Source organism: Phyllobates terribilis, unplaced genomic scaffold, assembly GCF_046119375.1.
Source record: "Phyllobates terribilis strain yellow unplaced genomic scaffold, ASM4611937v1 Scaffold_11__3_contigs__length_659146591, whole genome shotgun sequence".
NCBI classification, from domain to species: domain Eukaryota; kingdom Metazoa; phylum Chordata; class Amphibia; order Anura; family Dendrobatidae; genus Phyllobates; species Phyllobates terribilis.
This window is the reverse complement of record NW_027362771.1, coordinates 69,560,419-69,572,920: the sequence shown is the minus strand read 5'-3', so window position 1 is coordinate 69,572,920 and position 12,502 is coordinate 69,560,419. Positions and strand designations below refer to the sequence as shown.

At 38.3% G+C, this 12,502-nt stretch overlaps 1 protein-coding gene across 1 annotated transcript in view; it reads right to left on the bottom strand.

The window, feature by feature from the left end:
* Positions 1–1,768: 1,768 nt before the first annotated feature.
* The window catches only part of DRD1 (dopamine receptor D1), a 207,631-nt gene continuing 196,897 nt past the window's right edge, over positions 1,769–12,502 (bottom strand). The window contains exon 3 of the mRNA XM_073651296.1: positions 1,769–11,666. Within this exon, the coding sequence (XP_073507397.1) occupies positions 9,863–11,218 (1,356 nt within the window). The 5' untranslated portion in view covers positions 11,219–11,666 and the 3' untranslated portion in view covers positions 1,769–9,862. The remainder of the gene's footprint in view (positions 11,667–12,502) is intronic.

The window sequence follows — 12,502 nt, the reverse complement described above, 5'->3', positions numbered from 1 at the left end:
ACAATTATAAAATAAATAGGTTATTTATTAAAGTTAAAAATATTCACATACATAAATAATTGTTAAAATCAGGGAAAGATCAAACACTTAAGCAGACATATAAAGGGTAGGGGTGAAAGTTCAACTCAAAAAATCAAAAATACTAGATTGATTCATGAGATTATATACTACACTCAGTACAACATATAAAAAGTAAAGTGCGCGTGCATGAATAAAAATCTATATCTCAAACATTATTGAATATTTAATCCTCATCAACAGTACAATGGCAATAATTACCCCTAACCAACACTCACAATGTCCATAACTTAATGTGCGTTTCGCAGACAACTTTCTCAAAGGGATGAGAAAGCAATGTGTAAGCGCATATTGTGGAGTGGACATTGTGTGTGTTGGTTAGGGGTAATTATTGTCATTGTACCTTTGGTCTGGGACAGCTCATAGAGTCTCATGGCTTACAGTATCACCTCTATGCTGATGACACACAGATCTACGTCTCTGGACCCGACATCTCCTCCCTACTAACCAAAATCCCACAATGTCTGTCCACTATTTCATACTTCTTCTCTGCTAGATTTCTAAAACTTAACATGGATAAAACTGAATTCATCATCTTTCCACCATCTCATTCATACTCCCCACCTGACCTATGTATCAACATCAATGGCTGCCCACTCTCCCCAGTCCCGCAAGTTCGCTGTCTTGGGGTAACCCTGGACTCTGATCTCTCCTTCAAACCACATATCCAAGCCCTCTCCACTTCATGCTGTCTCCAACTCAAAAATATCTCCCAGATCCGCACATTCCTCAACTACGAATCTGCAAAAACACTAGTGCATGCACTCATCATTTCCCGCCTCGACTACTGCAACCTCCTACTCTGTGGCCTCCCTTCTAACACTCTCACACCCCTCCAATATATCCTAAACTCTGCTGCCCGACTAATCCACCTGTCCCCCCGATATTCCCCGGCCTCTCCTATCTGTCAATCCCTTCAATGGCTCCCCATTGCACAGAGACTCCAGTTCAAAACCCTAACCATGGCATGCAATGCCATTCATAACCTATCTCCTCCATATATCTGTGACCTAGTTTCCCGATACATACCTGCACGCAACCTACGATCCTCACAAGATCTCCTGCTCTTCTCCCCTCTTATCTCATCTTCCCACAATCGCATACAAGATTTCTCCCATGCATCCCCCTTACTCTGGAACTCTCTACCCCAACATATCAGACTCTCGCCTACTATGGAAACCTTCAAAAGGAACCTGAAGACCCACCTCTTCCGACAAGCCTAGAACCTGCAGTAACCCTCGTCCCACCATACCTCTTTACCACCAGATCTACCCTCACCTACTGTATCCTCACCCATCCCTTGTAGACTGTGAGTCCTCGCAGGCAGGGTCCTTGCTCCTCCTCTACCAGTTGCCGTCACATTTTGTTCAAGATTATTGTAATTGTTTTTGTATGTATACCCCTTTTTCACAGGTAAAGCACCAGGGAATAAATGACACTATAACAATAAATAATAATAATAATTGTACTGTTCATCATGTTTCATATATTGTAGTAAATATTCAATAATGTCTAAGATATAGATTTATATTTATGCATAAGCACTTTACTTTTCATATATTGTAGTGAGTGTAGTATTATGATATAAAATTTCATGAATTAATCTACTATTTTTACTTTTTGAGATGAACTTTCATTCCTACGCCTTACATGTCTGCTTAGGTGTTTGACGTTTCTCAGATTTTTAACAATTATTTATGTATGTGTATATTTTTAACTTTAATAAATAAACTATTTATTTTACTATTGAAGCGCGTTTCTTTTGTAGGCTTTATATTTTATACACCAATTTACTAATGTTAATAATTTGTTACCTAGAGCATGGAGTGAGCCATATAGTCTGAAGAGTGGTGACGTCTCTCAGAAGATGAGCGTAACAGCGCTGGATCCTGGAGAAGACGGCGATTGGTGAGTATATTAATACACACTACACTACATACACATATAACGACACTACATAAACATATATACAAATTTAGTGGAAAAAAAGGTCATGTGAGGACATTTTTAAAGGCAACCTATCACCAAGACATTGCTTTCCAGTCAGCAGGCAGCAAGTTGAAGAGTAAAGGGAGTGGAGGAGATTGATATATAGTTTTTTTGTTAAAAGATTCTGTATAATCTGTGTGCTCTTCCTTTTACCCTCTGGTCTTCCTGGGATTCTCAGTCCAGTGGGTGGTCCGATCAATGACTGACAGCTTTCTTTGTTTAAGTGTGCATACAGAGATAGCTGTCAGTCACTGATCAGACCGCCCGCTGGACAGAAAATCCCAGAAAGGGCAGGATTTCTCACTAATACTATATATCCAATTAGCTCCTCTGCTCTATAACATGATGCTTGCAGATTGGACAGCAAATTTATGGTTACGAATTCCCTTTAAGTCTTCCGTCATCTGTATTGACTAATGCAACACAATAGATGATTAATAACAAAATGGATTTAATTACAGGTTGTTGGATGAAAATGATCATAGAACGGCTGGCAATTGTTAGTGTAGCAGTGTAAAACGAATATAAGATGATAATATTTGACATGATAAGTCTAGCTTGTAAATTATTGAGAATTAGTAGGCATTCAGATAATGTTTTTAGACATGAGACAGAAAAAATAGGAGTTCATTATAATCACTTTACTGATTCTTAAAATTAACCTGACATTGGCTTAAAGTCTCTAAAAGGCACCCCCACTGTCTTATATTGTACTTGAATAGCTTTCTAAACATATCCTTATAAATATTAAGAATAGATGCATTCTGTGAAATAAGTGCTTTAATCGCTGTATATGTTGATTGTTAATTACCTACCTGGATTCATTGCCAAGAAAGAAAGAGTAGGTGTTGTGTCGTCTTAGCGCTACCATAGATGTGGATTACTAGGGTCGTGTAATAGAGAAAAGTTTTATTGGTCAAGTAAATCTTTTCTCTATTACCAAACTCTGGTTATCCACATCTACGACAGCACCCAGATGACACCACACCTCCTTTTTCTTCCCTGACAATGTTTCAATTCCTTGATCCACAGGGTCCAGAACCAGCGGTTGATTCAGCAGCCCCATGGTGGATCTGTCTTTGCTCCTTCCAGAGATGTGCCTGCCCAAGTCAACCATAACAGGTGAGAAAGGCTCGAATACCGATACATGTCCCGCAATACTGATCCCACATGGAGCGCTTTTATTCTTCCTTTACACTCCTTGGATTAATGAAGTTGAAGCCACTGCGCTGAAGAGCTAGGGTGCCTGGTCCATAAACATAGCTATTGCTGGCTTGAATAATGTCCCTAAGGGCTCACTGACGCTAGCGTATAAAAAATTGGTCTCATTCGCATCCAGGAGAGTAGGACGATTTTCATCCACTTGTCATCCATGTTCTGTTCATATGCAATCCGTTTTTTTACGCAGTAGCTATTAATCTATTACAGGACCATTTACAGTTTCCTATCTAACAGAATTGTAATGTATCCATAAAAATCAGATGTGATACTGGTGGTCCGTATGGCATCTGATTTTTTTTTCACACCCATCGTATGCTGCAATTTTTTTCTCATTCCAAATACAGCTGAGAAACAATCCGCAGATCTGCACTGCCTCATTGAATAACATTGGTCCAAGTCCAATCACTATTTTTCTTGCATCGCACTCATCCGATTTATACGCTAGTCTGAGCGAGCCCTAAGCCTAATTCTGTTCTTAATTCCTGCCTAAAGGGACATTAATCAAGCACAAATTACAAGCATGCTTATAGGTAAGTCACTGTGACTCTTCAGCCAAACAGCTCCTCCTCCTTGACTCCAATGAAGTAATTAAAATACTGCACATGCAGCAATCAAAGTACTTTTATAGAAGGCAAAGGCATATATACAAAGCTGTTCACTTACACAATAAGACAGAGTGATACTTTAGGAGAGTTAAGACTAAAGACAGGCTAACTAGATGCATTTGTAATAGTTTGCCATTTAAACCAATTCTCCTTGTTTTTAATGGTTATATAACATTGCTAATGAAAACATATCAGATGACCATGACAATCAGTAATTGCTGCTGTCAAGAGGTGTCAATAGTTTGGACATCAGTCATTTTACACCATAAAAACAAAAGAATGATGGCGGCACAGGAAGCTCTATAGATTGTATATTATATTATATATCTTAGGAGCCAAATTATTATGTAAATTCCTAGAAAAGCACTTTAAGATAGTCCCACAGCACATTTCTTTTCTGACTAAACAGCTAATGTTTGGAGTAATGAAAGCACCTGACAATCATTCAGTTGCCAGCCCTCATTTGCACAAACAGGGCCCTGAGGGCTTTGTGCTTCTTTTCCCAATTGCCAACCATCCTTTAAAAAGGCTTATCTTGTAATGACATATTTGTTATTCTTTGAGATGTATTTGCTGTCTTGTCAAGTTAATCCTGGGGAATTCTATTTTTCCTCATCTGGATTATTCCCAAAATTAAGGAGACTAGGAAAAGACAATTTAGAGAATTCTGGTAGTTTATGCAATAACACTAGAATTCCCCTTTAAAGTAAACCTGCCAGTTTTCCTAACATGCCAGTATTAAAAGAAATACTTGTATTCTCCATGAAATAACAATTCTAGCTAGAAATATAATTTTACAGTTCTGTTTTGGTCTGGTCTTCTATTATTTCACCTTGAAATTTATGATTATAGTAATAACTGGGTGCTATTATTCCTCTTGTCCACAGGGTGTGCCCTACACACTTTTGATATAGTCCATACCATTAAAACAGTATTAGCGCAGGTACGGACCACCGTTTTTCTTTACATCCAAGAATAAACAGTCCGATTATGCTGACCAGACTCTGATCTGAGTTTGATCAGAGGGTGATCAGAGTGGGATCAGTTTTACTCGAATGGGGAGAGAAAAAAAAAGTTTCCTCCCCTCTCCTCCTTCTCCATTCAGTCAGTCCGCGAAAATCGGGCCGCACTCGGATGTCATCAAAGTGTGATCCGAAATTTTCCATGGACCCATAGACTTGCATTGCCATTTTGATCTGACACTTGGATCAAAATTGGATATGTCACCGATTTTTCCTCAGACCACTCGGTCCAAGGAAAAAAATTGGACATGTGCACAGTCCCATAGAATAGCATGGGTGCTATCCGTCAAAACCATGGATAGCACTCGTCCAATATAATGTGCACCTGCCCTTAAAGTAAGAAGGAGCACACCCTCAACTGGTAGCGTCCCGTTGTCAATTTATTCATACATTTCTAAGAGGAATAAAAGTGGAGCAGCACAACATAGAGTTTTGAAAGAAAACACTATAGAATTCTTAGTTCATGGGAAAATGCAATTATTTGCGAAAAAGACATATCAGGAGTGGCATCAGATTTTCTTTAATGTATCCATAGGCATGGCATTGAGGTTAAGACACAGGTAGTAACTAAATGTATCAATTGGTGTTTTCTGATTCCTTTCAGTAGCGCAATAATGTTAAATAAGGAATTGGATGAATCGCAATATGTCTTACTTGTACCATTGATTTCCAGTAATGAGACACCAACAATAAAGCTACTGAATACTGCACTAAGTCTAGATGAAAGAGAAATCACAGAAATACTGATGGCAGCTGTGAGAAAACAGATTCTTATCCAATACCAAAAGCCAAAGTGAATCCTTAGAAAATGGTCACAGAGTTATTTAAAATAAGCTTAATAAAAGTAAATCTTTATAGAGTTCATTTTGTCTCAAAAATATTCATGTAAAATCATAAATAATAGTATATGTTTACAATAAGCTTTTAGTAATCTTTAAAAAAATACCCACTCTTACTATAAGGCTCTGTTTTTTTTTCAAACATGAAATTATAAAGGCATTTACACAATCTCTCATCTTAACAAATCCTTACAGTTAATTGCAATATTCTGACTATTTTTCTATCTGTACTTTGCAACTGAGTCTTAAAAGTGTCCAAAAAGTTGGCATTAAGATAAGAAAAAAAACTGTGAAATCCATGTTGGTGAACTTTTGTGTATGTTTCCATCTATAACATTTATTTTTCATGAGTTATTAAATCAGTAAAAATGTTAGGACCAGAATACTGAAAGATGATAAATATAAACATTTAAAGGGGTTATCTGATCTTCAGTCTTCTGCAGTCCACTGCTCCTCTGCCTCCAGGCTTCCTGGGTAGCAATGCACTCCTGATTGATTGACAGTTTGGACCAGTGGCATCTCCGAGCTACTCATCAAAACTGTGCAGTCTTTGATGCTGCAAGTAGAGGTAGCTTTGCCTTTGCAGCATTGGAGGAAACGAGTGGCACTGAGCCTGGGTGGATTTAGTGATTGAGCCAGCTTCAGATCAGTGCTTACAAGCTCTATGAGAAGGGGCATGTAAGTGCTGCGCTCCTTGCCTAGGAGACTGGGCACCAATGATAAACTGCAGAGTTGGCTGTTGGCCTAAACATTGATTAGTAAACAATAAAATTAAAAATCCTACCATTCATTAAAAATGGTAAGAATTTTTAATAATAAATACATTGAAAAGTTGCTTGTTTTTACAAGCACTTTGCAAATTCACCCGTTTAAATCACCACAACAGCATTTTTTTTTTATTGCAGTTCTGGAGTGGTGGCACTTACGTGAATTCACTGCCCCTAGTCTTATTCTCACCAACCGCCGTCTTCTTCTGTTATCAGCACCGCTCCTGTTGTCTTCTGGAAGTTGTGACCTTCTGAAACGCTCCAGTGTTTGCTGCTTGATCTGGAAGCAACAACTCAATGTAAGTCTTTGACAGCCAGAATGAGGCCAGAACAAGGCTCTCATAGACTTACATTGAGACCTTGAGACTGTTATCTCCGACCTCCAGTCATTCAGAAGTTGAGGTCACAAGATGGTGGTGTGAGACCGAAGTGGCCCAGGTAATAGATGAAGATGGTGGATGGTGAGTATAATACTAGGGTCAGTGAACTTCTACAGTATTAGTTGCATGACTCCAGAGCTGAAATAAAAAGAAACGTGAAAATAGTACTTTAAAGTGATGAGGCAACCCATTTAAGCTGGGCTGAAAACTCCTATAATGGGTACTGTTTTTTTTCCTATATCCAGAAGCTTCTTAGTTCTCAATCCAGATTTAAAAAGGTGTTGTGGTAAAAACAAATATTGCTCTAAATCTCTTAGATTTACATTGTTTTACTTTTTTTTGGGGGGTGCCTATAAATGGGTATTAATATAATCCTATTCATATATTAAATGGCCTATATCTATCTTTGTAACCTTTCTTCTCATAGTACAGACAGTAATGTAAATTAGATATGGTTGCCACAGCTACATCCGGAGATCTACTATAACAAATTTGTGAAGTTTAGTCACCAGGGATTTCTTTGTCCCATTAAAATATAGTTCCCACAAGTATTTGCATTTTCCTGGACATAGGTAAGAGAAACCATGTTCAAAGGAACCTGTCACCAGAGTTTCCACTGCCAACACATTTTAGCCCTTTGCAACAAGGTCCTTACAACCCATTTGTATAAGCACAGATGCTGCATATACCCCATAAAATGACTTTTACAACTGTTCCTTACTATATGCTTATTGAGAAAAAATGGTCCAATGGGCGTCTCTGTGATTGCAATCACTTTGCCCTTGAATGATGTTAATGATGTCTCCTATGTGATCCACACAGTTATTACAAATCTTGCGCATGCACAGTTGTAATTTAACCTTGTGTAGGTGCCATTTGCTCTAACCTGAGAGGACAGAGCAATTTCCTTAGCTGCACATGCACCGGACAGATTGTATGAATCGCAAATGAGACCTCATCCACGGAAAAGATGTAGGGGCAGCATAGAGTGGGTAGCGGGCATGAGTTGGAAATGCCCATTGGACCACTCAGCACCCATTAGCAAACAGCATAGGCCAACTATACAAGACATTTGCGGGGCAATTGGATTTATATCAAAGGGTTGTAGAGATGTTTCTAAAAAGGGCCGTAGTGTGGTGGCAACAGATTATTTAGGCAAAAACAGATGATAGGTTTCCTTTAAAAAATAAGAAGCACTAAATAGGCAAGTACTATTTCCTAATAGGTTTATGGACTTTATATTGGACATCCATATTGTGTGTAGGCATCAGTCAAAGCATCCCTGTGTTCTTAAGATCAAATTTAATATGTGATGGGCTAAAGGGAGCAATAATTCTGGTTACCCCCCCCTTCTGCTTTGCTCTACCACACATGGCTGAAGTACATCTCAGAATAGTAGATGCACAATGTACAATTAAAGTATGAGATGCTCCCCTTGTTATCAAAACAGCTAATGTTGCGCATGATCTGATGCATCAAACTTTTTTCCTTCTGTGCATTAAATTGATAAAGTGTAGGGGATATTGTTTTTCCCTATGGAAACCACAAAGCAGGCATAGGGAGACTTACTAACCAAAAATAATGCCTCCTGGTAAAAAAAAAATATATATATATATATATATATATTTATATATATATTTATATATATATATGCAAATTAACTCTTTTCAAAGAGGAATTAAGTTGTCTCTGCTGCAAGAACTCATCTTTGGCTAAGTATCCTAAGTCTTGTGGCAAGGCTCGGGAAAGGGTAGATATGGATTGAAAGGGTAGCTACCTTCAATAGGTGGTAGTTGAGAGTTAGCTTTTTTCCTCTTTGATGAGAGCTATGTTTCACTGCAAAATAATAAATTGCACTACAATAAACCTACTATGTAAAAGGAATCATAGGTGTGAATTTACCCCATTGTCTCCCTGGCTGAGTTTTCACATGAACTTAATATTTATAAGCTTTAAGAAGTGTTGTTGGGGATTATCTACAATGGTAGGTAATCTATAAAAGAACACTGTTCATTGCATCTCATGTCTTCATCGTGAACACATATCATATTACCCTCAAATTGTGAAAAACACAAACATAAACTTCAGATGTTGACTACTGAGAATATTAATAAAATGGGTTTACCGTTTCCACTTAGTGATTTAGCTTATTCTATATGCCAACATTTTTGCACACTGTAAAGGTTTTGTCCACTTCAGGAACGTGGACCCTAAAATGTGAAAAATATACTTCTTGAGTCTGGCGCCAGCTCACTGCTACTGCTCTGGTCTAGGAGTTTTGACTACAGAGGTGACAAATGCACTGAGGTTGGTGGTACATTATGCTCAAGTCAGTGCTGGGCTCAGTATCTGGTTAGAGCGGTCACGCACACTATTGATGTGATGTCACCGCTCTAGCTATCCAGTCACTGAGCTGAGCTCATCGACTCGTACACTGAGCTCAATGTTGTTTTTCGTCAACCTCAGTGCATGAGTACTGAGCTGAGCAGCCGGCTAGAGCTGTGCCACGTGCTGCTGAAGTGATGTCATGGTTATGGTCAAAACACTTGGACCAGAGCACCACGGGGAGCCGGCGCTGGACCTAGTGAGGACGAGTATCTGCTGAATTTGTTATTTTATGCATTTTACACAGCTTAGGGCCCACTTTCCTGAAAGTAGACAACCTATTTAATGTCTCTTTGTCAATGAAGGACTTTGCTCTAGTCCAAAGTCTGCAATAAAAAAAACACATTCTCATAATACAGTATACACTGTATGCACCATCTAAAATAATTACTAATGGCCTCATATTTATAACCTTGTTTCCCTGTGAACATCACAAAAATAAACACGTATACAAAATACATTGGAATGCATTTTTAGAAATCGATTTGATCAGTCAGATAGTCTGTCTAACTAGGATCTGTATCATCTAGAAGTCTCCATTAATAGTATAATAGGTATGTCCACCAAGGCTGTTTTTCAGGTTTTTGGCTGCCCATTTTGTGTGATAGGATTTATCTTTTCTAGTGATACCTCTGCATCATAGTCCAAGATCCCAGAGAATGCAGGAGACATTTTGTCCAAACTCTTAGATAAGCCACTTTCTTCTTCTTTTTTCAGACTCTCCTCTTCAGGACAAATAATAGCATGTGGAATTAGGTAAACTAAGTTACACTCATTTGGAATTGAACCTTTGGGCTCTTGCTGACATGAATAGACAACTGCCCCATTATTGTTTATGCTAACTGTCTCTATAGCATTGTTGGATGTAGGACAGATTTTGTAGCAGCCTAATAATGTTGAGAAAGCCTTGCGGAAATCAGCATTGAAAGCATAGATTATGGGATTCAGTGAAGAATTTGCCCAACCAAACCACACAAAAATGTCAAATGTGGTCGAGCTGATGCAGAATGGCTCTGCTCCACTTGTGGATACACTTGGGTCACAAAATGGTACCATACAGTTCAATATGAAAAAGGGCAACCAGCAACATACAAAAACTCCCATAATCACTGACAATGTCTTCAAGACCTTTGTTTCTCTTTTAAATGAAGTCTTTAAAGAACTTTCCGGCTGTTGGCAATCAACGCTACTTCCATTCCCTGTGCTGCTTTGACAATTCTTGGCATGTACTGCTGCTCTTTCAAGAGCTGAGATGCGTCGAATTTGCTTTGCAGCTATCCTGTATATCCGGGTGTAGGTTACAATCATAATGGCCACTGGTATATAGAAGCTAATGAGAGATGAAGAAATTGCATATGTCCTATTTAGGCTAGAGTCACAGTTATCCATTGTGCTGCCTTGGATGGTAATATTTAGGTCAAAAAAGCTGGTAGTCTTTGCTCTGTGCCAGTTGAGCTGCACAGGAATGAAAGATATCAGAACTGATAAGGTCCAAGCAACACTTATCATTATGAAGGCTACTTTTGGGGTCATTTTCCTCTCATATCTAAATGGGCTGGAGATCGCCCAGTATCTGTCAACACTGATGACACAAAGGTTTAAGATAGATGCCGTTGAACACATTATATCAAAGGCAACCCATATATTACAGAATGAACCAAATGGCCAAAAGCCGGCAATCTCTGCAACAGCTTTCCAAGGCATCACCAACATTGCAACCAGAAGGTCAGACACAGCTAGGGAGATCACAAAAAAGTTTGTCACTTTGGACCGAAGATGTCGAAATCTGATGACAGCTGCGCAGACCAAGGTATTTCCCAAAAGAGTTGAAAGTATTAGAACTGAGAGCAAGCAGCCCATTAGGATCCGAAAAGAAGAATCTTTTTCTTCAAACAACATTTCTCCATCCATGCTGGTGATATTTATAGTCATATTGCCTTGTAAAATGAAATCATCTCAGAAGTTAGTTATTGCTAGCAAATATGGCCCAGAAAGTTCCCATGTTGCCTGTAGGCTTGCCTTTCCCAAAACATCTTAAAAATGTTTATACACATACCAGCGCCATTGAACATCATCGTTGAGTTAACACCTGCAACAAGAAAGGCCAGTAACATTCTTTACTATTATGGACATATGCAACATCCAAAGCTCTCCTTACAGCAGTTGGAAATAAGCTATTGATCCAGTGAAGTCATCACTGTAACTGGCCTTCACTTTGGTCTGTGTTTTTTCTTTTCTGTTTTATGTCTTGACTTAATCTTTATGTTTGGAATTCCAAGGACATCTCAGTATGTAGATCAGTGCAACAATGGTCCGTTCATCCTGGTTGATGTTTTCCGTGTTACCGTGATTCAGTTAACCAAAAGTTCTTTTCATCGAGCTGTTGAAAGAAAAAAATATATTTTGCATTATGTTCGGAAAGTAATGTTGCATATAAAAGTCCTTCCTACACTGTTCTAAAGCTCTTTTTTTCTATCCTTGTAAAACTCTTAAGTGCTGTAATGTAGCTTTTATAGTCATTAAGACAACGTGACAAGAAATGTTATTTCAGTACTCACGTCTTGGGCTGGATCTGAAAATGCATGAACACAGCAATGAAACGACTCAAGAAAAAAAAAGAACAAAAAATTTTCTTACGCTTTAAGTGTTACTTTTGAATGTTGTCATGTGGAATTTCTATCCTCTCATTAGTAATGATTTATTACATGAAGTCCTAGCCTTTATTTTCTTGTGCTATGCTGAATTCATATTCTAATATTAGATGGTTATGCATGCTGATGTACAATTTTACTGTAAAGAAATATTCCAGAAGGAGAGAATGTGACATTAATTAACGATCGCTGCTTGTCTGAACGCTAAAAGACTCCCATCACTACATAAAATTAGTCCTCCTACGTAAAAACATTGGCCGTTGTTCATCAGTGTTTTGGATCTGATATTAATCAGTATTTGGTCCGTGTGTCAGTTTTTATAATTAGTATTTTCAGTGATTTTTCACTGCTGAAGAAAAACTGCAAATATTTTCCTACCCATATGGCCACATTCATATGCTCAGTATTTTCCATTAGTATCTGTAAGCCAAAAGCAGAAGTGGGTGAGAAATACAGAAGTGGTGACGTGCTTCTATTATACTTTTCCTCTGATTGCTCCACTCCTGGTTTTGGCTTACAATACTGATGTAAAATAATCACCAAATACTAAACGTGTGAACATGTC